This window comes from Ovis aries, chromosome 20 (genome assembly GCF_016772045.2).
Source record: "Ovis aries strain OAR_USU_Benz2616 breed Rambouillet chromosome 20, ARS-UI_Ramb_v3.0, whole genome shotgun sequence".
NCBI classification, from domain to species: domain Eukaryota; kingdom Metazoa; phylum Chordata; class Mammalia; order Artiodactyla; family Bovidae; genus Ovis; species Ovis aries.
The window spans coordinates 10141236-10168771 of NC_056073.1; the positions used below are offsets into that span (position 1 = coordinate 10141236).

At 40.8% G+C, this 27536-nt stretch overlaps 1 protein-coding gene across 4 annotated transcripts in view; it reads left to right on the forward strand.

The window, feature by feature from the left end:
* The window catches only part of MAPK14 (mitogen-activated protein kinase 14), a 73482-nt gene extending 46778 nt beyond the window's left edge, over positions 1 to 26704 (forward strand). Inside the window, exons 7-13 of one of the 4 annotated variants that reach the window (XR_006057176.2) lie at positions 1069 to 1183; positions 1732 to 1803; positions 12227 to 12306; positions 18551 to 18629; positions 23170 to 23343; positions 23526 to 23607; positions 24321 to 24473. Coding sequence is in view for 3 of the 4 variants with exons in the window: in XM_027958335.3 (XP_027814136.1) it covers positions 1069 to 1183; positions 1732 to 1803; positions 16017 to 16096; positions 18551 to 18629; positions 23170 to 23343; positions 24321 to 24388 (588 nt within the window). In the remaining variant the exon portion in view is untranslated. Of the gene's footprint in view, positions 1 to 1068; positions 1184 to 1731; positions 1804 to 12226; positions 12307 to 16016; positions 16097 to 18550; positions 18630 to 23169; positions 23344 to 23525; positions 23608 to 24320 lie in introns of those variants that run through there. The other 3 variants (XM_027958335.3, NM_001142894.1, XM_027958337.3) reach the window with 3 other exon arrangements.
* The last annotated feature ends 832 nt before the right edge of the window (positions 26705 to 27536 follow it).

Consider the following 27536-nt stretch of genomic DNA (forward strand, 5'->3'; position numbering starts at 1 on the left):
CAGTTTCTAAGAGAAAAAAAAGGCAGAAACCCACTCTTTCAAAATAATTCAAACAAGAGAGAATCTGTAAAGAGCGAGCAGCTCTGGAATTTTTTTCTTTGTTTCATTTCTCATTTTACTCAATTATTTGGAAACAAAATTTACAATAAAATGCAACATTTTAAGTGTACATGTGACAAATTTTTATAGCTCTGTAACCAGCACAATTACGATAAAGAACATGTCCATCACTCCAGAAAGTTCCCTTGTGCCCCTTCCTAGCTAGTCCCCATCCTTCTACGCCTTCTTCAGACGACCACTAGTCTGCTTTCTGGCACTGTAGATTTATCTTTCCTGGAGTTTCATACAAGTGGAATCATACAGTATTTTTCTGTGTGTGTCTGACTTTTGCTTAGTGTAATATTATTGAGATCCATCTGTATTGTGTGTATCAGTAGTTTATTCCTTTTTGTTGCCAAGTAGATCCATTTTATGACTGAACTGCAATTTGTTTATCTATTACCTATTTATAGACAGGGCTTCCTTGGTGTCTCAGCCATAAATAACCCACCTGTCAGTGCAGGAGACATGGGTTCGATTCCTGGGTCTGGGTCGGGAAGATCCCCTGGAGAAGGAAATGACAACCCACCCTGGTATTTTTATCTGGGAAACACCATGGACTGAGGAGCCTGGCAGGCTGCAGTCCATGAGATTGCAAGAGAGGCAGAAACAACTTGGCAAGTAAACAAAACGACTGATAGACACAAGTGGTTCAGTTTCCCTTCAGAGCTATGTGAAGCCGCTATGAGTATTCATGTTTGTGTGGAACATATATTTTCATTGCTCTTGGATAAGTGCCAAAGCAGTGCATTTTTGTTTTGTTTTGTTTTGTTTTTTTGTAATTTCATTATTTTTTAGTTCTTGCTGTGTTCCCCATGCATTCTAAGCACGGACCAGGAAATATGTTATGCAAATGCTTTGTTGCTCTTGCTTTTTAATGTGCACTACAGTCTCCCCCCCCCCCCGCCCCCCACTTTACGAGCCTTAAGAGTTGGACTGTTCAGTGCCTGACTGCTCTTCTCTCATTAGATCTTGGATTTCGGACTGGCTCGACACACAGATGATGAAATGACAGGCTATGTGGCCACCAGGTGGTACAGGGCTCCTGAGATCATGCTCAACTGGATGCATTACAACCAGACAGGTACTCCTTGAACTGGTTACTTAGTGCCTTATTGATACCATGGTATACCAAATATACCATGTTAGGTATATTTGGGGTTCCCAGAAGTGGAGTTGGGGGAGTAGGAGGAAACATACAAAAAGAGGATATTTCAGTTGCTCAAAGAAAGTAGAGTTTTTCAGACTCTGTGATTTAATTGGCTTTTTACTTATTTTGAATATATCTTTCATATTCATATTCTACCTGAAGACATTGGGTTCATTAATATTAACTTTCGATATTACTTGCGAGAATCCACCATTTCTACCAGTAAGAAACCTTTGCCCCTTTGTGAACAGCTTATTTCTCTTTGCCATAACTGTGTTTTGACTTAGCTCACCTATGAAGCCCTTTAATTGTGGTGAAGGTTTTAGCTTATTTTTTTCTATAAAAATGTTGAGTATGAGTGTTGAACTTCAGATACCTTAAAGATTAACTAGAGTATTTCAGCCCTAGCTGTAGTTCCATTTGTAGCCAAGTTTGATAAGAGTGACTTTGTATATACTTTTATTTCTCTTTAATTTTGCCAGTTGATATTTGGTCAGTGGGATGCATAATGGCCGAGCTGTTGACTGGAAGAACGTTGTTTCCTGGTACAGACCGTATCCTTTAAAAAGTTTTGGGTTCTTGTTTCTTGTCTGTATTTTAGTGTCCATGGAAATGTATTGCTTTTACCTGTCTCTTGGAAGGACTTTAAGTTACTTGTTTCTATCGTCCATTGTGAGATCTGCCCTCCTGCAGAGTATCTTGCCTTGCCAAGAAAGAGGCTGCAGTTTACTTGTATGATTTGGAAAAGTTCCTCATAATCTGGCAAACCTTTAAAATCTTTCATATGTCATCTTTTTTTGCAGCAGGCTCCTTATTAATCTTCCCACAGCCATTCTGCAACTGAGTATGTTGGTGAGAAGTTCTAGACCTCAATGACTGGTTTAGTCTGTACCAACACTCAGTGAGCACAAGATAACCATTTATAAATCAGGGATGTCTTGCTTTTATGTTTGGTTTACATATTAAAAAGGCTGTATTTGGTCCTTGTAATGATACACTTGCTGACTTGTTATATTTGTTGCTTAAAAACAAATAAAAGCAAGAAGATAAGGTCACCCTGTCGTGTACCTTTATCTCCCCTCAGCATGACTTTGTTTTTATCCCAGATTGTAACCAAACTTTAATTTACTTCCAGATTGATTGTCTAGTTTATAGTTTATCGTGACCCCTTTATTTTAGTCCCTTTTCTATCTGCTGCATGCCCATTTCACAGTTTAGTAATAATATCGTCAAAATGTGATTTGTCGTAACCCTCATCAGTTCCACTTGGGGAAGATGTTTAGGCAAGAAAAAAATTTTAAATTTATATCTAGAATTAGATCTGAAGATTTTTGCTAAATTCATATGACTCGCCCTCCACCAGTTTGGTTGAGCATTTAGAGAGATGTGGCCATTCCCTGTGTTCTATCACAGTTAGAGACCTAAAAGCTGTTTTAGCATCTCACCTAAGCAGACACACTGAGTTTATAAACCAGAATGTCAGTTCACTGGCTTACAGTTGGGATCATGCTTCTGGGGTGACTGTGATGTTCATTTCATCAGTCCACGTATACTAACTGTCTTCTGCTAGAATCTGCTTTGCTAATGAACTGAAAAGCCTCTTCCCTCAGCTGTCAATTCCCCTCTGAATATTACTGGATTGATACAGAGTATAATTTACCTATATGGCTCACCTTATCCTTCTCATCCCTGGATTCTAATTTTAATACCTAATGTTTCCCCTTTGTCCTTTGTTTCATTTACCTTATACCTGTTTCTTAGGAATTTGACCCAAAAAAAAAAAAAATTTGACATACACGTTATAGTCTAAGCTAAGAGAATGAGGGACAGTGTGTAATTTTCCTTTCCTCTGAGTCCCATTCTTTACTCTGTCTTCCTGAGCATTCTGCTCTGAGGTTCTCCTCTGCTCCTCTTGCCCCTTCCTTTCCTTTATTTCCGAATCTCCATCTACAGTCAGTCGCAGACACTCATACCTACGTAGACACACAAAGTGGTGGAGAGACACGTACAGTAAAGCATGCTAGTTAAGAGCACATGTTCTGGAACCAGACTCCCAGGGTTGATGTTACTTAGCTCTTTTACTTCCACCCCTCTGACTTTGAGCCAGTTGTGTAACCTCAGTCTCTTGGTTTCCTTAACTGTAAAATACTGATAAATAGTACATACCTCATGTGAGAATTCAGTGAGATGATCTGGAAAGGGCTGGGAGCAGGGCCTGCCAGTAGATGTTAACCATCATCCTCATCAGTGAGCTTTGGGAAGAGTTTCTCCCTTCACCTTCCCACTTTATTGTCTACTTATAAATCATTGAAGGCTGTGCTTTTTTGTTTCATTAAAATTTTTTAACAGCTAGTAAAGGATGGATCCCCTTGACAGGCTACTGGTATAAAGGTTTCAAAGCAGTTGTGTGTGCCTTTGGATGTGTCTCAGTTACAGGTGCCCACTGATGGATTGACCCTTTTAAAATGCTAACTTTTGGCCCCTGTAAGAAGTGTTCCTTTTTATGCATACTTCTTTTCCTTCTGTGAGCTTTAGGGAGAAAACCCAGCATTTAAGCTTTTTACTAGGAGATTCTCTTTTTTAATACATGAGAATTATTTTCAAAATTTTTATTTTAGTAATACACTGTTTCTTTTCTACTTGGCTCCTTTTCAGGCACATGTTCTCCTGGATCAGGAAACTCGAATTTGGAAGATTTGTATTTGTAATATGCGTAACTCCCTTCTTGTCAGTTGCCACCTGTGTGGATGTAGCTTTGATTGCCTGACAAGGGGAGAGGAAAGTGTTTTCTGTTACTTTTTCAAGTCCCCAGTTGATTCTAATGTGCATCCAGTGTTGGGTACAACTAGAGTTTAACCAAGATGAATTTTAGTTTTAATCTTTCAGGCTGAAAGTTACTTAGTTAGTAGTTTTTCCTCTTTTATTTATTTATTTTTTAGGTACCAATGAGATAAAAGTTAAGAATCTAGAATTATCCACTTGGGGATCTAGAAAGATGCTAAGAAACATCTAGTCAGGCCCCATGTTTTTATAGATGAGGAAGCTATAAGAACCCAGAAAAGATAGATACGAATGTATCCGACTCTGGTCTCCATTTCTTTCCAATATTCTATTTGCTGCCTATTCTCCTAATTTCTAAAACTCATTTTCTTAAAACCTTTGCAGAATGTGCTGGCCCCACACACTCTTCTGTGGCTCAGAAAGGCACACAGCTACTGCTTATTTATGATTTTAAAACGTAGCTGAATGCCAAGGCAGCCTCTAGAATGTGCTCTTTACTTGAATGCACAGTTCTCTCCCTGTTTTCCTCATTTATTATTCATCTTGCATTTGAAACTGGTGGTTTTAGCTTCTAGATAAGAACCATCTAATAGAACTTTGTGTGGTCTTACAAGTAGTTTATGTATATACTGTTCAGTTTGGTGGCTGGTAGCTACCAGCCACATGTGGCTATAGAACACTTAAAATGTGGCCAGTGGAACTTAGAAGCTGAATTAAAAATATTTTTGTAGTCAAGTGTTTTCACATATAATTTGCCACTTTATTTTTTTATTGCGGTAAAATAAACATCAGTTCAGTTCAATTCAGTTGCTCAGTTGTGTCCAACTCTACCATCTTAATCCTTTTAAAGTATACAATCCAGTGGCACTAATTACATTCATAAAATTGTGCCTCTACCACCACTGTCTATGGCCAAAACATTTTCATCACCCCAAACAGAAGCTGCACCCAAAACTTCCTATTCCCTCTGACAGCCTCTCATTACCTCTCTTCTACTTTCTGTCTCTATGAACTTATTTATTCTAAAAGTTTAATATTAAGTGGGCTCACACAATATTTGTGTTCTTGTGTCTGAATTATTTCACTTAGCATGTTTTCAGGGCTCATCCATATTGTAGCATGGATCAGAACTTCATTCTTTTTTATGACTAAATACTGTTCCCTCGTGTGGCTATACCATATTTTATTTATCCATTCGTGTGCTACAGACGCTTGGTGGTTTCCCCCTTTTGGCTGTTGTGAGTAGCGCTACAGTGAACACTAACATCCAGGTACCTGTCTGAGTTCCCCCTTTGGCTTCCATTGGCTGTGTTTCTAGGAGTGGAATTGTTGGGTCGTGAGGTTACTCTGTGTGTAACTCTTTGAGGAGCAGAGCAGTCGTCGTTTGTCAGAGCAGTTTCATTGTTTTAACATGCCCACCAGTGATGTATGGGCAGTTTCCCCACATCTTCACCAACAGTTGTTTCTTCCTTCCTCCCTCCCTCCCTCCCATCCTGCTTTTTAAAATTATAGCCATCCTAGAGATACCAAGTGGAATCTCTTTGTGGTTTTAATTTGCATTTCCTTAATGATTAATGATGTTGAGTATTTTTCCTGTGTTTACTGTTGGTATGTCTTCTTTGGAAAAATATTTGTTTGAGACCTTTACCCACCTTTCAGTTGGGTTGTCTTTTTTGTTGTTGAGTTTTAGGAGTTTTTTTATGTATTCTGTATATTAAGCCTTCACCAGATATGCGATATGCAAATATTTTCTCCCATTTTGTAGGCTGCCTATTCATTTTTTTAAATACTGTTTGATGTACAAAAAATTTTTTAAACAAAGTTCCAATATATTTTTTCTTTTTTGTTCATGTTTTTGGTGTCATTTCTAAGAGTGTATTACCAAATTCAAGGTTGTGAAGATTTACTGCATTTTCTACTAAGAATGTTTTGTGTGTATCTCCTATATTAGGTTTCTGATTCATTCTGAGTTAACTTTTGTATGTGATGTGAGGTTGGGGTCCAGCTTTATACTTTTGCATATGGGCATTCAGTTGTCCCAGGACCATTTTTTGAAGATTTTTTTTTTTTCCATTCAATAGGTTTGGCACTCTTGTCAAAGATCAGTTCTATTCCATTGGTCCGAATATCTAGCCTTGTAGCAGTACCACACTGCTTTGATTGTGGTAGCTTTATAGGAAGTAAGTAAGTCCTTCAACTTTGTTCCCATTTTCAAGGTTTTTTTTTTTTTTTTTTGGCACTTTGGGCTCCCTTATAATTTTATATGAATTTGAGGATTGGCTTTAAACATGTCTACAAAGAAGGCTGGATTTTATTTATTTATTATTTTTGACTGTGCTGGGTCTGTGGCTTCACTGCCTTTTCTCTAGTTGCTGAAAGTGGGGGCTACTCTGTGTGTCGGGGGGGCTTCCCGTTGTGGTGGCTTCTCATTGCAGAGCATGGGCTCTAGGGCATACAGGCTTCAGAAGTTACTGCCCATGGGCTTAGCAGTTGTGGCTCCCAGGCAGTAGAGCACAGGCTTAATAGTGGTGACACATGGACTTAGTTGCTCTCCAGTGTATTTCTCTCAGTGATGTTTTATAATTTTCAGTGGACAAGTCTTTTACCTCCTTAGTTAAATTTATTTTTAGGTATTTTCCTAGCCTGTATAAGATGCTATTTTAAATGGAATTGCTTTCTTAATTTTCTTTTTGATCTGTTCATTGTTGGTGTGTAAAAACAGAACTGACTTTTATTTGTTGATCATGTATCCTGCAACTTTGCACAGTTGAAAGCCGAGAACTCTGGTAGCTTTCTTGTGGATTCTTTGGTTTTTCTCCATGTAAGATCATGTCATCTGCAAATACAGAGTTTTACTTCTTCCTTTCCAATTTAGATGCTTTTATTTTTTTTCTCTTATATAATTTCTCTAGTTAGAACTTCCAGTACAGGGTTGAATAGCAGTAGTGAAAGTGGGCAGCTTTGTCTTGTTCTTATCTTTCAGTCTTTCACCACTGAGTATAATTTTAGCTCTGCATTTTTCATAAATACTCTCTATCATGGCAAGGAGTTCTAGTCATAGTTTTATGAGTGTTGATCTGAATTTTAAATTTTATTAGATTTTATGTAGATTACATTTAAATTTAATCACATGTGACTCTTGATATTTCATGCAGTTTTAGATCTCTGCAAGTCATCTTCCCATTCTACTTTTTTTCCTCTCTTTTTTTTCCCCCTCTGTGATTAGTCTTCTTGATAGAATCTTCTTTTGGGGTTACATGGCTTGCAGGATCTTAGTTCCCCAACTAGGGGATCGAACCCAGGCCCCAGCAGTGAAAGTGCAAGTCCTAACCACTGGAGCTTAGGGAATTCCCAAGATTCCTTTGTTACTAGTTGTTAATAATCCTTAGCATTTCCCTAAAGAGATAAGATACACTAATTTTTGTCTTAAAGCTAATTAAAGAGTGGAGCCCTTCCTTATTAGTTTAGTTGACTAGGGGTGTGTATATATATATATATATATATATATATATGTATATCTTGAGTGGACACACCTGAGAGAACTTTATATTAGAAGAGAGTGAGGACCCAGAATGTGTGCTAACTTATTTCGAAAGCCACTGGTTCTGAAAAGAGTAAGCCAGTTAGGAAATGTTACTGACGTTTAACAGTCTGCAGCCTGAGGAAGAGAGAGTTTCATAACCCTGTGACCTGTCAAATACTGATTTCCCTTCCAGAGATCTCAGCCTTGGCTTACTATTGTTTTCCTTTTCTAGGTAATCAAATGAATTTCCTTCATGTGTTAAAACTTTTCCTTGCTTCTTTCATTTTTATAGAAATGGCACTCTTAAGACATTAACTAAGATAATGGGGTTCTTGCCATCAGCTTGCTGTCCTACTCCATAATGAATTTTCTCTGTATTAAATTTGCTCCTTAATTCTAGTTCATTTATTTATTCTTTTGATTTTTTTTCAAACATTTTATGAACTACTTCTGACATACAAAAAGACAAGAAATAATAAATGAACACCTGTGTTTATGTAGCCCAGATTACAAGATAAAATATTTCCAGTAGAGCCAAAACTTTTGTATATCCCCCTTCCTATCACAACTACCCCTCTCTTTCAGACGTTAGTTTCAAATAGTCTCTCATTAAAAACAAAAACAAAAACACGGTTTTCCTTCAGACACTAAAAGCAGGTGTCCTAATGTTGAAGAAGAAAAGTATTAGGTTACTTCTTGCCTTTTCTTCTCTTAACTTGAGATTGTATTCCCCCATTTGAAAAGGCTGGAATTCTCAGGTTTCTCCACAAACTAAAACATCTTAAGAAATCTTCCATGTATGACAGTGAAAATGACTATTTGGTGACTAAGAAGAGAAGGAAATGGGCTAAGTCCCATTCTAGTCCATCCTGTCTGTTACCAGGAGAATTTCCACAGGTCAGTGTTCCACCTTTGTCTCATGGATTTTTTAAAAACTGCTGCTCTTAAGCAGCCGTAGTCTCAGGTTCTGCAAATGGTCCTTTTATTTATCTATTTTGATACTGCTTATGAGCAGCACTTTTTTAAAAATCCACGAGACAAAGGTGGAACACTGACCTGTGAAAATTCTCCTGGTGACAGACAGGATGGACTGGAATGAGACTTAGCTTACCTCTCAGTATCTTCAACTCTGTGGCTTACAGAAATCTCCTGGGAGTTGCCTAGAACATTTAGAAGTGAATAGACTATCCCTCTTTTACTTTCTTTCCAAATAACCCATTACCCTTAGGATTTTTTCCCTCACCTACTCATTCTAGCTACCTGTTACTTTTGTTACAGAGGACCTAAAGAGTAATCTTAGGCCTAAGTTGTTTAAAGAAGAATCAGGAGATTTTTAATTAAAATTTTGACATTGTGATTATTACAATTAAAACACATTTTTAACTACCAGTAAAAATATCTGCTGTCTAGGGGAAAATGGGGTTAAACCTGGTAAGAAGGATGGCTTGCTGTGGAAATAACTAATTGTCATAATGTGGTAAGTTTTGCTTTGCTCTGCTTATATAGTTACTTGAAGTTCCTTCTGGCCTTAACTGCCTGGACAAATTGTAGTGGCCTTACTGTAGCTGGTATTATTGGAAGACTGACCTGTATTTCAGTGGATTTGCCAGCTCTTGGAGAACCAATGGTGATTTCTTTTGAAGTTTGCAGCTTTGCCTTTCTTGATGCAAGTGCTTTTAGCTACTAAGTAGGTTTTCATTTTGCACTGTGTGTTTACTAATCTCCTAAGTATCGACTGTCATGCTGTACCCACTCTCTTTATCTGTACCCCTTATGCTCTCATCGCACTGTATACTCTTTAGAGTGTAAACGTTTCAGATGACCATTTGCATATGAAGTGAAGCAACTTTTCTTGACTTTTTTGTATATAGACTTCCCATTAGAATATAGTTATTCTAGATTTTTGAGGGCAAGACAGAGGGGTGGAGTTGCTTTGAAAAGTCTATTACAGGAAGACCTTTCAAGTTAATATTTATTGAGCTATTCAGTGGAAGGTGCTAAAGATAAGATGGTACCTGTCCTCCAAACCAGAATGATCATACTTAGCAGAACGTGAGTTACAGGAGTCATTTGAATGAAGGTCTGTTCTCTACTTATAAAACAAGACAGAGTGAACAGATACTGTAATAGAGTGTAAATAAGTTAGGGAGAAGAAGCAGAGATTAATTCAAGTTCAAGATACGCAGGAAGACTTCATGGCAGAGTTCTTGTTTGAGCAGGACTTTGAAAAGTAAATAAGGAGAGAAAAGGTATGCTAGGAGGGGAGAATGGAGGGTATTGCTGTTTATGACTTGCATAAATAAGAAGGTGGAAGCTTAAAAGTGCCTGGAATATTTAGTGTGAGTTGAAACATTGAGTGCATGAAGGAATAATAGTTTGAGGGGAGAGTCAGGAAAAACTCTTGATGCCAAATCAGCAAAGTCTGTGAACTTGAAGTTGAGGATTCAGGGCTTTACTTTATTCTTCAGCCCTGAGATTGTTTCTTACTGGCTGAGGTGGAAAAGGACCTGGGGTCCCCCAAATCATTGCTCTCATGACCACTGTGACCAGTAGGAGTGGCTTACTTTTCAGGTATATTGGGGTGAAGGTAAGATTCTTGAGAAACCCACAGCCCAGAGTCTTCCTCAGTGGGGGCATAAAACTTGACTCTCTAAAGTAGTTCAGTTTTTTCCCTCAGTATTGAAATTTTAGCCTCCAGAACACATTCATTTTTGCCCTCTACAAAGAACAAAATTCTCTCCTATTTTTTCTAATTTAATTTTTATTTTATATTGGATTATAGTTGTTTTATAATGTTATTCTCTACTGTTCTAATTCAGAAGTAACTTCTGTGAGTGGGCTCCCCTGTCCGTGGAATTCTCCAGGCAAGAATACTGGAGTGGGTGGCCGTTCCCTCCTCCAGGGGATCTTCCCAACCCAGGGATCAAACCTGTGTCTCCTGCATTGCAGGCAGATTCTTTATCATCTGAGCCACCACAGAAGCCCTTCTGAGAGTGGACTTGCTGTTAATTTATTTTCTTATAGAACATAAATTGTTTGGGTCTGGGATAGGATTCTGTACTTAAAGGGCCACCTAGTAAATATTTCAGGCTTTGGGAACCATACAGCTTTGCCACATAAGGTGAAAGCAGCCGAATGGCCTGGTTGTGTTCCAGTGCAGCTTGATTTGCTGACTCTTGTCTAGAATCTTCTTGTATTTAAGCCAGTTTCATATCTGGAGGGGGAAAAAGAATAGGGCAAGTTACTATTGCGTAACCAGTTCCTGTAACTCCAGCAGCTATGGCTCACAGTGGCCATTATCTTTTGCACTGCACTGCCTTCTTACGTCTAATCGTAAACAAGTCTTCTCTTCCATTCTCCTCCTCTCCATCTTGCTGTACCTTCTCGAATACTTTGAGTGCTGAGCATGTAGCAGATGGTAGTCTGAGCACTGGGGACGAGTGGTGAGCAGGCAGAGTAGCCCCCCTCTCAGATCAGTGGAGGTGACAGCCAATAGCAGACGAAGCAGCTACAGATGTGAGGAGCTCACGCATTGTGCTGAGAGGGAGGGTGACCAGGAAGGCAGTGCCTCTTCTGTAGCGTAGGGGACGCTTCTCTGAGGAAGTGAAGGTTAAGCTGAGGCCCGAAGTTGAGAACGAGCTAATCCTGCAAAACCTGACAGGTTTTTTTTATGGCAAGAGTCAGGAGATAGTCATCCTCTCTTCCTTTTCCCTCTGAATGTCAGTGTAGACATGGCATGGATAACATTTAAAGTTTCATTAAAAAAAAATACTGAGAGTTATAAGATTTTTTTTTTCCTTTTTAGCTTTATAGGCAAGGCTAAAAGCAGTCAGAGTAAGTGGAAAGTTTCTGACTTCTGGTCAGTATATGCACATACATGGTGAGTATGCATAGAAGAGTTGGCTGCACAGTAAAGGTTTGGGTGTTGTGGCCTGTTATGTAGAGCTCGGGGGGTGTGTGAGGTCTGTCAGTACATTTCTGTAAGGTCGAAGCCTCCTGTGCCCTGTGTTACTGCCGCACTCCTGAAGGATGTGTGCTGCAGTGGGGTGGTGGGGCCCTCTGCTGGCCACTGTCGCTCACAGTCCTCTGCCTGCCGCAGCCAGGGAGGGTCTCGGGAGGACGTCTCAACTGGTTAGGCCCTGGATCTTTGCAGGTCCCTGCCATATTACAGGCTCCTTAGGTCAAGCCTTAGAGGAATATTCACAGGTAGGCTTGTGTATATCCCTAACTCCTGTGCTCTCTGCTGCTTTCTTCTCTGTGGCCCTCTGCTGACTGGTGTTCTTTGCTTGACTGGCTCCTGGTGCTTTGGTGGAAGGGAAGGAGGTAGGTGTGGGCTGAGCGTATGGACTGAGTGCTGCTTATATGTTTTCACCTGCTGTCTTTGGCAGCTAAGTACCCAGCTACAGCTGCTTAACTCTACTGACAGGGGATGTTGACAGATGCACAAAATAAATATAAGTCGGGTATGTGTGTGGTAGCTTTTGAAAATTTGTACAGGAGGAGCATGTTCTACTTGAAGTGACCGTCCTGCCGAAACCTTGACCTAGATCAATTCACCATTTTGGCTTGGTTTGGGGTTTTAAGTTTTTGTTATTGGGGTGTTTTGTTTGTTTGTTTTGTTTGTTTTTCATTTTTATTTTGTCCCAACATTTTCCTTTATAGTCCACCATTAGATATTGATCAGTTGAAGCTCATTTTAAGACTCGTTGGAACCCCAGGGGCTGAGCTTTTGAAGAAAATCTCCTCAGAGTCTGTGAGTTGCTGCCTTGATTGTAATTATCTGCCCTGTTGGGAGCCTCTGCCACTTCCCTTCTGTCAATCTGTACTTTGACCTGGGTATGTTTGTAAGCACATGTGCCCTTTGTGTGCTGACTCCAGGATGAGGTGTGTGTGTGTACGTGTACCTGCCTGCTCACATGCATGAGTGTGTTTTGTTTTCTCTCTGGGTATAGTACTGGAGCATGGGAGCTTGTGTTGGGCAGTAGTATCGCAGTAAGTGAGATTTGAGATTCTGATTCATTCCAGGAGATGGAAAATGTGTTGTCTCCATTCTCCAGCCCTGACATCATCTTTCTCAAAGTTTCACTCAAGGGCTCCTTTCACTTTTTTGGTTAGTATTTATCCTCAAAGCATGAGCTTTACCGTCTATCAGTCTAGCTTTCTCACTGAAAGGATGGAAAGTGCGTTGCCTGCACTCTCTTCCCCTTTCCCAGGAGTTACTTGCTTTTTATTGCTTTAGAATAAGACAACTTGCACATCCTGGGTAAGGTGTCTGTTCTCCACAGGGGTCGGCATCTACCCAGTCTCCAGACCGTCAGAGGTAACATCCCCACTGCTGACGCCTCGGATCCACAGGATAAGGGTTGTGAATCCTTCTCCCACAGCCTGCCTGTGTAATTACAAGTTTGAGTACCCTGAGAAAAAGCTTTGGAGCTAATGCCTTCCTGCTTCTAAGCAGGCATTTAGAGGGAAGCCATGGGAATGTGACTCTGGCTTACTTGGGCTTACTTGGTCATTTCCTTGGGCCACAGGCATGAGAGAAACTAGGAAAGCCCAGTCTTTCTCCCTTTTCCCATCTGTCTGCTGCCAGGCAGTTGGATAAAAGGGAAAAAGAGCTGTGAAGCCAAGCTCCAGCTGTGCCTTCTGGATTCTCCTCCCAGTGTTTCCGACTGAAGGATTCCTTTGCCCTGTTGGAAAGACTGCTGGGTAGCCAGAGGCAGGCTTTTCATTGGTTTCATTTACTTATTTAAGATGAGGAAGCAGAAGCACAGGAAGACTGGGACTTGCCCAAGTCACGCACTGAGTCACTTGACAGAGCTGAGTTTACATCCCAGATGTTCTGCTAACATGTTCTAAACTTTAATCTCATCCGATTGCACAGTTTTGAAAGTCATTGTCAGTTATTGACCAGAGTGTCAGCCAGAAGGAGTGTTTTCTTTTTGCTTTTTGAAATGCAGGAGCTGGATTGGAGTGAACCAAAGAAGAGATGAGACGATGCTTAGAGAGGATGGTGCCTTTCTGTTTTAAATGCTTTTGCTTAGGAAGATTGTCTAATAGAGAGGACACAGGGGCAAGGCAGAGAGGTTAGGGAGGAGCTCAGTTTATCACTGAAGAGTGCTCATGAGACTGAGACAGCAAATGCATCCTCTGTCTGGAGATGTCCACTAGCAGCTCTTTCTCAGTCTTCTCACCCACCCTTAGCCATCTGCCCTATAGATATGTGCTGTTAGAAGAAAAAGGGTGGGTTTAAAATGATAGTATTTACCTGTTGTAATCCGTTTTTTATGTGAAATAGGGTGCATCATACATTTCAACATCTCTTACATAGAGTTGAGCGTAATAAAATTGAGTATCAGAATACAGAAGTTAAATAACACTGCATTGAGTATAGGGATAAGAAAACGTGGGGTTTTTTTCTCCTACGTAGTTACAGTGAGTGCATAAAAAGTAATTTAAACATGGAGATTAATTTGATGTTAGTAATACTGCTCAAGTACCAGTTTATCTTAGAAGCACATGATGTGTGAAACATGATGTCTACATAGCAAAGCCAAGTGAGTAAAATTGTTTAAAGCTTTTCAACATGAAAAGAAAAACATATTAGTGAAGGAATATAGTAAACAGAGAAAGCCAATAGGTATTTTCCTTACTCCTGAAAAGTAGTGAAGTGATGCCATTATTATTGATTGATGGAATTCAGTCAGTAAATACTAGGACATTCTGAGTAAGAGAGTACAGTAATAGTTGGACTGACTGAGAACAAGTTAGCATGTGCCGTGAGAAAAGGGGTAATGAGTCATGATGGGTGTCCAGAGAATATTTTTTGGTTGGTGACCCAATACCTAAAGTAATCAGTGAAAGGACAAAAATAAAAAATAAATCATGTGAAGAAAACAAAAGCCCTTTCACTGACTCACTCTCAAAATTTTTGCTGAAAATATTCCTGAACTCCTGACAAAAATGGGATATAATAACCTATTTGACTAAAGAAGACCAAAAAAAAAAACACCACGGAAATGTACAGACCAAGTTATTGTTCATAGAAAAGAGAGAAATGGCAGGATTTTAACATTTTAAAACCCAGCTGATACTACTATTGCTGGTTTAGTTCGTGACCCCCTTTTGTTTTTCTCTCAGCATGCAGAGTACTCTTTTGTTATGTAATTTGTTGAGAGGTAAACCTGAATTTATTGAGAATGTGTTAGAAGAACTTCACACCATCTTTTGGATTTGCTGGCTTGTCTTTGGGCCAGGAAGCGTGAGAGGCAGGGTGGAGCCGTGGCTCCAGCTCTTTCCTAACAGCCAGCCTTAAACATGTGTTTGTAGTAATCTGACCACTAAGGAATTTAAGTTCTGAGGATGAGCTCAACTGGAAAGATCATTGAGAGAAGCCACAAAGAAGTGAAATTATGTGATTACGGTACTTACTGAAAATGGTGCTACAAGAGAAGGAGGGAATTAATAAATACCAAGAAAGGGAATATGGAAAGGTTTTTATTAGGCTGAGGATTTTAAAAATCGCACCACTGTGCTTTAACAGCAACACATGATAAGCTAACAGTTCTTGTGGTTGTTAAAATTGATGGGCCAGCTAAAAGAGAGCAGGTTAGAGTGCAGTGTACCTACATCTGCGTACATTTGGAAAACCTCAGCGTTCTGCCTTTGTCAGAGCAGATACAGTGTTTTGCCAGCTTCCTCCCGGATGTTTTTTGAGTCAGTCTGTTCACCTGTTAAAGAGGCTTGTAGGAGAAATCATTGTGGCATGCTGTAATACCGTCAGCAGCTGTGACTTCTGTTTTGTCTCTGCTGTTAGCTTCTCATTTTCCCCCCACTTCCCCTTCACTTACCACTGTGTGTTTGTGGCATGTATTTTATTTTATTTTTGTGGCATGTATTTTAAAAGTATCACTAACTACTGTCCTTGAAGCTTGGCCTTGCGTGTCAACACACATACCACCTTGGTCTTACACTAGGAGGGGTGGTCTTTTAGAGAATCACCAGAACCTGTGCCACAGAAATTTAACCTGTACTTGAAATGGTTACACTGGACATTTTATTTTGTCTGAAGTTGAATCAAAATGTTGTGAATCTTCTTCATTTATCCCACAAGCAAACAGGTTGTGGCCATCAGTACTCGAAAACAGTTCTCTGGCTGGCATCCCAGATCAAGGGGCAGTCTCTTTCCAGGGAGCGTAAATATTTAATGTTAAAGATAATGCTAAAACCAAAAAAAAGTTTTTCTTCTGCACTTGGCCCATCACTGGCTCCACGGCTACTAACTCCCACGCCGTTCACAGATGCATGCTTTCACATGCAGCCTTGGCTCTACCTGGGTTGGGTGGGGTGGGTGGGAATAGATTTTTTGTTTGGGGGTGGCTTTTTGGCCTTTTCTAAAACTTTTTGAGTTGAAAGTTGTTTTTTTGCACTGTATGCTTAACAATGCCCTTGACTAGGCATCTTAAGATATTAACCAGCTTCAGCAGATTATGCGTCTGACGGGGACTCCCCCTGCTTATCTCATTAACAGGATGCCAAGCCATGAGGTGAGAACAAATTGACTGTGCAGGAGTATCTAATTCAGAAGGCCACATTCGCGTTTTATTGCCACTGTATAACCAACACAGATTGTAACGTCACTGAATGTTTGCATGCTCCCCTAGGGCGACTAAGGCAAAGACTGCCTATGTGCTATTACAACACTTGACGTTTGGGATTAAAATGTCACCCAGTCCTGTGAATGGAGAATATAATGTATAGGCTTGTACCTAGAAAATGATGTTATTTATGAATTTAGTGCTCAAGAGGAGGTTTGTGTTTTCCTAGGGTCCTATGCCTACAATCAGGGTATGCTACCATCAAATAATTTTTAACTGGAGGTGTATTAACTGAAGGCCGTTAGCATGTTTTCCTATTTATCCATTTTCTTAATGACCAAGAGAAGAGCCTTTATTTAAAAACACCTATAAACTATCTAATGCTGAAAAGTTCTATATTTAAGATAAAATATGCAAATAACGTAGAAAACTATGAACACTTAGCGTTGGGTGCCTTTTTTTTTTTTTTACCGATGCTTGACTGCTTAATATGTCTCCTTTTACCATCAGAGGTGATTGGGGCACTTCTTTGTAAGATGTCCTTAATCTTTCTGGGAATCAGATTGGCCACATGGCTTTATTCAGGTAGTCTTTTTATTTATCTTACTAGAGGTAAGACTGTTCTCTGTATGATGTGGTCTCTCTCACTTCTGTTTTCTCCTTCTTCTTTTACCTACATGCTCAAGTAGGAAGGGATAACAGGCTTGTCAGTAGTTCAATTCCTAGAGCTTTCTTTTCAAATTGAAATGATTCTCAGCTGCTTCTCAAAGTGGGCCTCTCCTGTTTGCTCTGCACACAGTGTTTAAGAAGGTGAAGTTATTAAGAGGAACAAACTACTATATATAAAAGAAAGCTACAAGGATAAGAAATACAGCATAACTCTTCATGGAATATAATTTATAAGAAGTCTGAATCACTGTTATAGACCTGAAACTAGTATTATCTATATAAATATTAGAGAACTAATTTATATATATATATGTAAATTTTAAAGAATTTAAAAAGATGAAGTTGCCATAGCAGCTAGAACTTTTTCTAACCTTGTTATGTGTGTGTATATACATACATACATAAATATACATGTATACCTTTACTGTTGAGCTGTATTAAAAACAGGAATTTCAAGGAGGTAGTTTAGATTTAAAGAAGTTTCACCTCAGCTACTTGGACTGATCATGAGATTTTTTTTCTTTGACACAGGGAAGGTCATAGATTTTATAGCTAATACCTGAAGCACGCATTTATGAACCATTTGTATTTATATGATTATTCTCAAGACCAGTTTTTATTTTTGCCTTTATTAAGAGCTATCAGTCCTTAAAAGTATTTTAGCACCTTGAGTTCCTTAAAGTCCAGAAATTATCAAGTTGAAACATCCTTAGAAAACGAGAGCAGGCTTTCCTTTCTAAAGGCAACAGTGAAAGCAGCTGGTGTTTATTTGAGCTCTGCCTCTGAACCCAAGTGCAGCGCTAAGGAGGGTATTGGTTTGTTATCTCAAGTCCTCCCTTCAGCCCTTTGAGGTTAGCACTGTTGTTAATCCCACTTCATAGATGAAGAACTCAAGACTTAAAAGAGAGTAAGTAATTCAAGTCTGCCCCACCCCAAGAACCAAACATTATAAAATCTGAATTTGTATATAAATGTTCTTTTGTGTCAAAATTTTACTTGGAAGCTCTCTCACTAGTTTTATCTTGCTTGAGTATCACGATAACCATATGATATAGGCAAGCCAAATACTAGTATCTAATAGTAATACTGATATTTTACAGATGAGGTCATTGATATGCTAGTTAAGACTTGCCCAAGAAGATGTATCTTATAAGTGGTAGGGGAAAGATTTCTGCCTAAGCTGTGTAACTTATAATCCACTATTCTTTATTACTCAGACCTCTTAACATAATATAAAGCTTATGTTTATTTCCTTATTACCAAAAATATTTTGTTAACAAGGTTTAATACTGACATCCTTTTAATATACTAAGCGTCCCTGCCGAGATCAGCTCATCAAAAGATGGTTGATCTTAGACTTTCTTTGGGAATACTAAACCCTATGCCAGCTTCAGCTTTTTTAGGAAGACTGTCTCAGGAAGGGCTACTTCTTAGATATCTTGGCCTCATCGTTTTAAACTTCGTGTGACCAGAATGCTGATGAAAGGGAACTTAGCTGGTTAGCACTTTTGTTCACTTGAAATTTTAACTGAGAGATAGCAGGAATAAATAAAGATGATGGTAAACAAGAAGGTTAGGATGGCAGTGAGAAGTCTGATGAATAGCAACAACATTCGTAAACACTGAAGCCAGCAGACTTTGTCAGTTAACACTTGCTCTATGACAGGACCAGGAATCTTTGAAAGCAGTAAAAATATTGAACAAAGCCATTTTTGAAAACCCTTTGTTTTACAGGCAAGAAACTACATTCAGTCTTTGACCCAGATGCCGAAGATGAACTTTGCAAATGTATTTATTGGTGCCAATCCCTTGGGTAAGTTGACTGTATCCTTGTCTTGTGGATATTGAATTGGCTGTGACATAAGTTAGGGATACTTTTGACTAATATAATTAAATCTCGGAAGGTGATAAGTAGTGCTGTGTTATCCATGTTTGTACTGTCAGGTGGTTTATCTCATGACGTGCTTATATCATAAATATATGATCACAGAATTTGATGGGGGAAATAAGCGGGAACAGTGAAGAAAGGAGAGAAAGCAAGGGGAACGCTGGGAGAAGAGACCGAGCGACATGGAAGAGAAGCAGAGGGAAGCCTGTGACTGTTGGCGGTATCTGCGCTGAGGCTGGAAACAGCTGAAGCACAGAGGGTGGTTGGCGGCCCCACTCGGGCACGCTGCAGTGTGGCACCCCCTGCCTGCAGCTCCCCAGCGCTGCAGAGCCTGTCGCCCTCGCGTCCTTTTCCCTTCCCTGTCCTCTGTTGCCTTCAGACGCCTAGCCATTCTCTCTTCTTCGTGAAGCTTTGAAGAGTGGCTCCATCTCCCTTCCTGTCACCACCATTTCCAGGGTCTTTGGCAGAGGGGCGTGACGTGGCGGCTGCAGGATGTGTGCTGCCTTGGCTGAAAAGGAGCTGCTTCGTTCCTTAAAACTGGGGGCTGGTGCGTACTTCTTTTGGTCCCCAAAGGTGGCATTACCTGAGGTTCTATTCCCCTGACTCTAGGAAAAGATGGGGGACAGTGCTCTCCAAAGAAAGGCAGTGCCAAAGAACATTCAAACCACTGTACGGCTGAGCTCATTTCACATGCTAGGAAGGTTATGGTCAAAATCACGCAAGCTAGACTTCAGCAGTATGCGAACTAAGAACTTCTAGATGGACAAACTGGGTTCAGAAAACACAGAGGAACTGGAGATTAAATTGCCAACATTCATTGGATCCTGGAGAAAGCAAGAGGATTCCAGTAAAACATGTACTTTCTACTTCATTGACTATGCTAAAGCCTCTTTGATTGTGTGGATCTCAACAAACCATGGGAAATTCTTAAAGAGATGGGAATACCAGACCACCTTACCTGTCTCCTGAGAAACCTGTATGCAATTCAAGAAGCACCTGTTAGAACCAGATATGGAACAAATGACTGGTTCAAAATTAAAGAGTATGACAAGTCTGTATATTGTCACCCTGCTTATTTAACTTACATGCAGAGTACATCATGCAAAATGCCAGGCTGGATGAATCCTAAAAGCTGGAATTCAAAGATTGCCCAGAGAAGTAATCAACAACCTCAGAGATGCAGATGTTGCCACTCTAATGGCAGAAAGTGACGAGGAGCTAAAGAGCCTCTTAGTGAGGGTGAAAGAAGAAGGTGAAAAAGCTGGCTTGAAACTCAACATTCAAAAAACTAAGATCATGGCATCTTGTCCCATTATTTTGTGGCAGATAGGAGTGGAAACAGTAGCAGATTTTATTTTCTTAGGCTCCAAAATCACTGTGGACTGTGGCTGCAGCCGTGAAATTAAAAGATGCTTACTCCTTAGAAGAACAGCTGTGACAAACCTAGACACTATATTAAAAAGCAGAGACATCACTTTGCCAACAAAGACCCGTATAGTCAAAGCTATGGTTTTTCCAGTAGTCAAGTACAGGTGTGAGAGTTGGACTATAAAGAAAGCTGAGTGCCAAAGAATTGATGCTTTTGAACTGTGGTGTTGGAGAAGATTTTGAGAGTCCCTTGGCCTTCAAGGAGATCCAGCCAGTCCATCCTAAAGGAAATCAGTCCTGAGTATTCATTGGAAGGACTGATGCTGAAGCTCCAATATTCTGGCCACCTGATGCAAAGAACCAACTCTTTAGAAAAGCCCCTGATGCTGGGAAAGATTGAAGGCCAAAGGAGAAGGGGGCAGCAGAGGATGAGAAGGTTAGATAGCATCACCAACTCAATGGACATGAACTTGAGCAAACTCAAGGAGATAGTGGTGGACAGAGGAGTCTGACCTGCTGTAGTCACAGTCGGACACAGCTCAGGGACTGAACAACAGCAACATAGAAAAATCAGACATGGCCCTCCCTATGACGAGAGTGGAGCAGTGCTGTGATAATGGAACAGTCAACCTTCTTATTTTTCTGATCTTAGTAGTATGGTTTTAAATCTCAGTTTCGGTCATGCCTCTGCTTAAGGGTCCCAGCAGCTGTGCCTTGGGTTTAGTTTCATCCTTCTGAGAGCTGACGATGGCCTCTTCAGAAGTTGGAGTGAAGGCTAAGTGGCTTTACCTTTCTAAGTACTCTACCCACAGTGATTGCTGAAGAGCGGTTTAGTGTTCCTATGATAATTCTTACAATAGCAGGGATGCTCATGCTCGGAAGTGTTGAGCTTGTCGGCCTTGTAGATGGAGAATGTGTCAGGGCTCAGCTGGATCACTCTCATGTCTAAGAATAAATCCACATACGCATCAGGGGTATACAGAATTCTGCCAGGGTTGGTTTGGGTCTGTATCTGCCCTGGTTTGCTCTCACCGGCTTTGTATGATTTATTTATACTGTATTATCTAGTTCAAGGGTCTGTGAGAAGCTCTCTTTGAGTCATTAAGTACTGTAGGATATTAGGAAATTATGTTGTAAGCTGGTAGCTTCCTTGTCTGTCATTCTGTTATGAATTTTTTCATCATCTCAGCTTATGTGTTAGACATGGCAGTGCTCACTGTTTGATTTCCTGATGATTGGCTCAAAACGATTTGTTCATTCATTCTTCTAGGGAAGGGGGGATATGTGTGTCCAGCAGTCTACTGGGGTCACTTTCATCCCGATAAGCATCCCCCTTCTCTGGAATCGTGACATTTAATCATTCAAGAAAGCGGGATACCACTTAGCACTGTAGACTGCAAGTGAGCTGAAGGAGGCTTTGGGCCACCTGCTGCCCAGCACTGCAGTTCTCAGTATTTAGACAGACCTATCAGTCCACTGCCAAGTGCTGGCGTCGTATAGAGTCTCTTCTTACAGGCAGAACATGGTGTAACCTGACCAGGAACTCATGCCCGGCATGTTAACCCAGCAGGAATACACCAACAGTGTAAATACTGACAGCTCTCTTTTGACCATCACTGACTTCATGTTTCACCATTATTCTCAAAACATGAAGTAAAACTTAAGTTGCTGTTTGATGTGTATGTATTGGTATCTGTCAAGGTCTTAGAGGAATCTTTTTCTTAACCTTGATCTTATTTATCAAGGTGTTATGAGGACATGGTTCGTTTTACCCTGCGGTGGCAAAGACTCATCATGTGATTGAGATAGCACCTGATGAGGTTATTGTTTCTAAGAAGAGAATATATGTCTAGGCAATTTTCTGAGGGCTTTAGGGTGTAAACTTATGAGCTTGACACATAAATATTCACTTTGTTACTGTATTCCTTGGAAACCCACATTTCTCTTTTGGAAGAAATTCAACTCTGGAATTGAGCCTGAAGGATGGGGATCTTTTACAGCCTCCAGCGTACACAGCGTGGATCCCTTCAGGAAAAGGACCCCCCACGCCCCCACTTCACTACCCATCCCTGCCCCCTCCCACATTTAAAGAACAAACAAGAATTTGCAAAGCCACAAATGCCTTTGCTTCACAAAAGTGATAACTGTGGTCATTTATTATTTGTCCTCCCAGGTGCTACCATTCTGAAACTCAAAACATCATCATTTATAGAAATTAGATGGGAAAAAAAACCACCCACGATTCTGTGACCCCCCCAGCTAATGACATAGTTGCTGGGAAGGAAGATCAATGGATGCTGAAAGCTATAAGTGAAAGAAACTGATACTCGCCTAGTACTGCCAGGGTGCTTGCTTAAGGTGAAACAGACACAGCTTAACCCAGTGATCAAATTCAGCATCACTATTAATGGGACAGATGGCCTTAATGTACCATTAAGTACACAGCATCACCTATGAAGTATTCTTGCCAAAAATGTTTAACCCAATTCTTACCAACTTTTAGATTTACCAGGGTTTTCAGGAAATACAGGGGATAGAGGAAAGCAAGAGTACAGATAACATGATAGCACAAGACAGTTTTGTGGGGAGTCTTTTCAGGTCAAAGCTAGGAAAAATGAGGGTGAGAGGCAGGGGCGATTATTCTAGAAATAGAAGAGACTAAGGAAACTCAACAAAATGCAATGCATGGTCCTTAATTGGATCCTGGCTTGAAGAAGTTACTAGATATAAAAATCACCTTTAAGATAATTGAAGAAAGCTCAGTGTGACCTGGATTTTAGATGATGTTTGGGGATTATATATTTTTCAGATGTAATTATGATTGTATAGGAAGCCATCTTTATGGTGAAATATTTATAGGTGAAATTGCATGTCTGTAATTTTATTTTAAAATGATTCAGTAAAAAATGTATGTATATATAGATAAAGATATAAAGTAAGTAAAAAAGTAAAATATAAATAGTATATCTCAGAGCAGATACTTTGGAGAATGTTTGGGTATGAAGGATCGAAACTCCGTGTGTGCTTAATAAGGCATAGATTTTTGGTAATGTGTTAAAACCTCTTCTCTTTTCCTTCCCGTCTGTGGTATTGCCAGCTGTTGACCTGCTGGAGAAGATGCTTGTATTGGACTCAGATAAGAGAATTACAGCGGCGCAAGCCCTTGCGCACGCCTACTTTGCCCAGTACCACGATCCTGATGACGAGCCAGTGGCTGATCCTTACGACCAGTCTTTCGAAAGCAGGGACCTCCTTATAGACGAATGGAAAAGTAAGTCATAGCAGGATGAACATCTGTCTACCTTTTTGAGAACCTAGCTTTAAAAATCTTTCCTAGGTGAGCCACTAACCAAAAGCTGTGAGGGTGGGGGGAGTTTTTTCTGGTTGTATCCAACGCGTTAAAACTTGCAGTGGGGGTCTCTTCCGTGGAATGAGTGTGTTCCTCTGTTGTAGATGACGCCCCTCTGGACCTTTGAGATGCTTCTGTCTGGTCTGATTTTGTGCACAGCCCCTCACGTCTGCATAGAGCTTTGAGGTTCTCAGAATTTCTGCATTTATACTATCTCTTTGAGCTAAGTAGGGATTAGGGAATTTTTACAGCTTTGCAAACAACAGAACTTTGCAAACAATGAAGAGCATTTATATCTTATCTCTTAGCTTAGACCTAGTTAAGGATACGGCCAGAAATGGAACCCAGGTCTCCTAGACCCAGTCTCATATTCTTGTCATAAAACACAAATCCAGAACTTGAGTTAAATCCCAAAGCCAGGATTATCTGTTGCTGTAGCATGTGGGGGACTTCCCTGGTGGCTCAGCTGCTAAAGGATCCGCCTGCAATGCGGGAGACGTGGGTTCAGTCCCTGGGTTGGGAAGATCCCCTGGAGAAGGGAAAGGCTACCCCCTCCAGTATTCTGGCCTGGAGAATTTCATGGGCTGTATAGTCCATGGGGTCGCAAAGAGTCAGACACAACTGAACGACTTTTTACATTTCCCAAATAATTGGTTTGCTACTCTTAAGTATCTTCTCCAGAGAGCTTTAAAGAGGAGGCACTGGATGACCCCAAAATTGTTCTTTTATATGCATCCTTGAACTTTTGGGTCATCCCACGTTCACATACAAGCAATGAGGCCCGTTGAACCAGTAGCCTGGACAGGGAGGAAAGGGTCTTGAGCTTAGAAGTTAGGGTGGCTTCCCAGCAAAGTGAAGGTCTAAACTCTCACATCCTGCTTTTCCTTCCTGATTTCTAGGTCTGACCTATGATGAAGTCATCAGCTTTGTGCCGCCACCCCTTGACCAAGAAGAGATGGAGTCTTGAGTGTCTGGTTTCTATTCTGTTGATCCCACTTCACTGTGAGGGGAAGGCCTTTTCATGAGAACTCTCAAAATATCTTTCAAGTGCCTCTTGTTGCAAAGATTTCCTCCGTGGTGGAAGGGGTGTGTGTGTGTGTGCGCGCGCGTGCGTGCGTGTGTGTGTGTGTCTGACTTTGTGGGAGGGTAAAACATGATGAGCAAACTATCACAGTGACTCTGTGTGGAGTGACAGATGCTCCGTGGTGGCCTCTGCTTGCTCTTGTTCGTGAGAGGCCGCGAGGCAGGCAAGAGCGGCCACCTTGTATGGTTTGTTAAAAGCAAAGTAAAAAAATATTAAACATCCCAGACCCTGGTCATGCTTTTGCCATCTTGGCCTCTCCTGTGGCCCCGCCTTGATGCTGAGGGTCGGCTTTGGCCACATCCCACGGCAGCAGAGAGAGAAGGCTCACACCTCCTGACTGCTTCACATGGGCGCCGTCCCTCATTCTCTGTCAGCCGAGAAGGACCAGCCGGCTCCTGTGCACTAGGCTGTGACTAACTTGCTCAGTGTGGTTCTCGGAACCCAACAGGTATACCTGAAACCATTAAATATGTTCGTGCCTTAAAAGGAGAGGAGAAAGTGTGGTTAAGAGAGTGCAGCAGGTGAAGTTCTGAGCCAGGCAAGTAGTCAGGATGTCGGGCGGCCACGTGTGAACCCAGAGTAGCCAGGGCGCCTTCGGAGGCACCACGTGTGCGTGTGTGAGCATGCGTGTGTGTGCTTCCCTCTCTTCCTCCCTCGCCCCGCCCCGCCCCCAGGTGTCGTTGCCATTCCTCTGCATACCCCCCTTCAGTGCAGAGATTTCTTAAGTACTGGCCTCAGTAGTCAGAACCTGGTTGCTGCTGTTGGTGTACCTCCTGTGTGCTCTTCATTCCTAGCAGAGTGACGATCTGTTTTGCACGTCTTGCTATTTGAGCATGCACAGCTGCTTGTCCTGTTCTCTTTGGGAGGCCCTGGTGCCAGGCAGGTTTGCCAGTGAAGACCTTACGGGTAGTTCCAAACCCATGTCACCTCGGCTGATGCTAAGGGCAGGTGACATCATCCTCTCTTGAGCCCCCAGTACTATTTTGTGTTGAACACCAGTGATAACTCCAGGTGCTTTTGATGTGAAAACTAGGAAGAAACGGAACAGATGGATGTATAGCATTTCCATTCTTGCCATCTGGTTTTCAACAAACTATTTTTGGGGAGCTGTCAACCAGGAAAGATCAGGGTTTGTCCCAGGAATATCTTAGACTTTGGAAAACAAGTCATTCTCTTCACTCCTAGTAACCAATGCTAAGACATGCTGAAAATCAAAGTGAAAAATAAAAGCTCATGAGGCCAGAAACTCCTTTTGCTATCTTTGTCTAAATATGATTATTTTTTAAAAAGTGATGAGGTATCTTTTCCACCCTTCTTTGGAAAAGGGTCTTCTTGGCAGCTCAACATTGACTTCCTGGTCGTGGTTTGGGGAGAAATAAATTTTGTTTCAGAATTTTCTATATGGCAGGAATCCTTTGAGAATGTGATTCCTTTTGATGGGGAGAAAGGGCAAATTATTTTAATATTTTGTATTTTCAACTTTATAAAGATGAAATATCCTCAGGGGTGGAGAAGAGTTGCTTTCATAATTTTCTGAATTTCAGGCACCTTGTGATAGCATAAGGGCCCATATATTTAAGCCTTTTGTGAAAGAAGAAGGTGTAGATCCACCTCCAGTGTTGGCTGTGTGACAGAATCTCATATTTGGGCCGAGATGTTTCCATTTCTCACGCAGCACTGCCTGCACTCCAGAGGGACAGGGTAGGACCCCCCAGTCAACTGGAGCAAGAAGGAAGGAGGCAGCTGATGGTGGTCACACCTCACCCAAGATCTGCCCCCTCTTTAAAGGAAAATGAACACAAAGTCCTCATCTCCTTTATATGCAGTTCAAATCCTCATGATCCACAGCAAGATGAACTTTATCAGCCATGTTTTGTTGTAAATGCTAGTGTGATTTCCTACAGAAATACTGCTCTGAATATTTTTTTTCATAAAGGTCTTTGCACATGAGACCATATACATGTTAAGAGGCTGAATGTGCCAGGAGCCCGGACTCAGCTGGAGGAGCCTGTGGAAGAAGAGCTCCTTGTTTTCTGAGCGCAGTGCTCCCATCTCCTGATTTCTCTGAACAGGAAACGAAAGAGAGAATGAAGGAAAATGCCGTCTTATTTGTATTCATGAACTTAGCTGTAATCAGTTATGCCATATAGGATGTCATACAATACCACTGGTTAAAATAAAGCCTATTTTTCAAATTTAGTGAGTTGCTCAAATTTATTGTATTTTCCTCTTGATTGTTATTGTTCAATGCTCAATATAGCATTATATCAGTGGTCTTTCAGCTGCCGCCTGGCATATGTTTCTGACAGATCTTAATGTGACTCCTGTAAAATGTAGAAGACATTTATAGAGCTCCTTGTGCAGTTTATAGTGAAGCAGATCAGAGTCTTCAATGTGGGTGGGAAAAGCAAAGGACAAATAAACAAGATATCACACTACAGTCTACACTTGGGTGTCAGAGTGGCCTAGGACAGAGGTCAGCACACTGGGGCCCAGGGACCAAATCCAGTCTACCTACCACCTGTTGTGTAGCCCCCTAAAAGTGGGCTTTTTACAGTTTTAAATGGTTGAAGTCAAAAGAAGAACAATATTTTTGTAGCATGTGAAAAATAATGTAAAACTCAAATTCCAGTGTCCATAAATAAAGCTGTATCAGAACACAACCACATATTTGTTTATGTATTGTCTGCGGCTGCTTTTGTGCTACAACAGAGTTGAGCTGTGACAGAGACCGTATGGCCTACAGAGTCTATACACTGTTCACTCTGACTCTTCACAGAAGTTTGCTGACCCCGGCCTAGCATTTAAATTTCCTCATCTGAAACATGACGTCTGTTTAAGTATGAGTTGTTTTCAGCTCTGACGTTCTCGGACTATCTGTACAGACTTATGCTTTTATTTAAAATTGTAGGGAGACGTTTGGATGTGTACACTGTATATAGACTTCTGAGCAAATGTATATGGTGAGTCTTCTGTTGCATGGCCCTTGACCATATTTTTCAAAACTACTGGATTGCATTACAAGATTAAA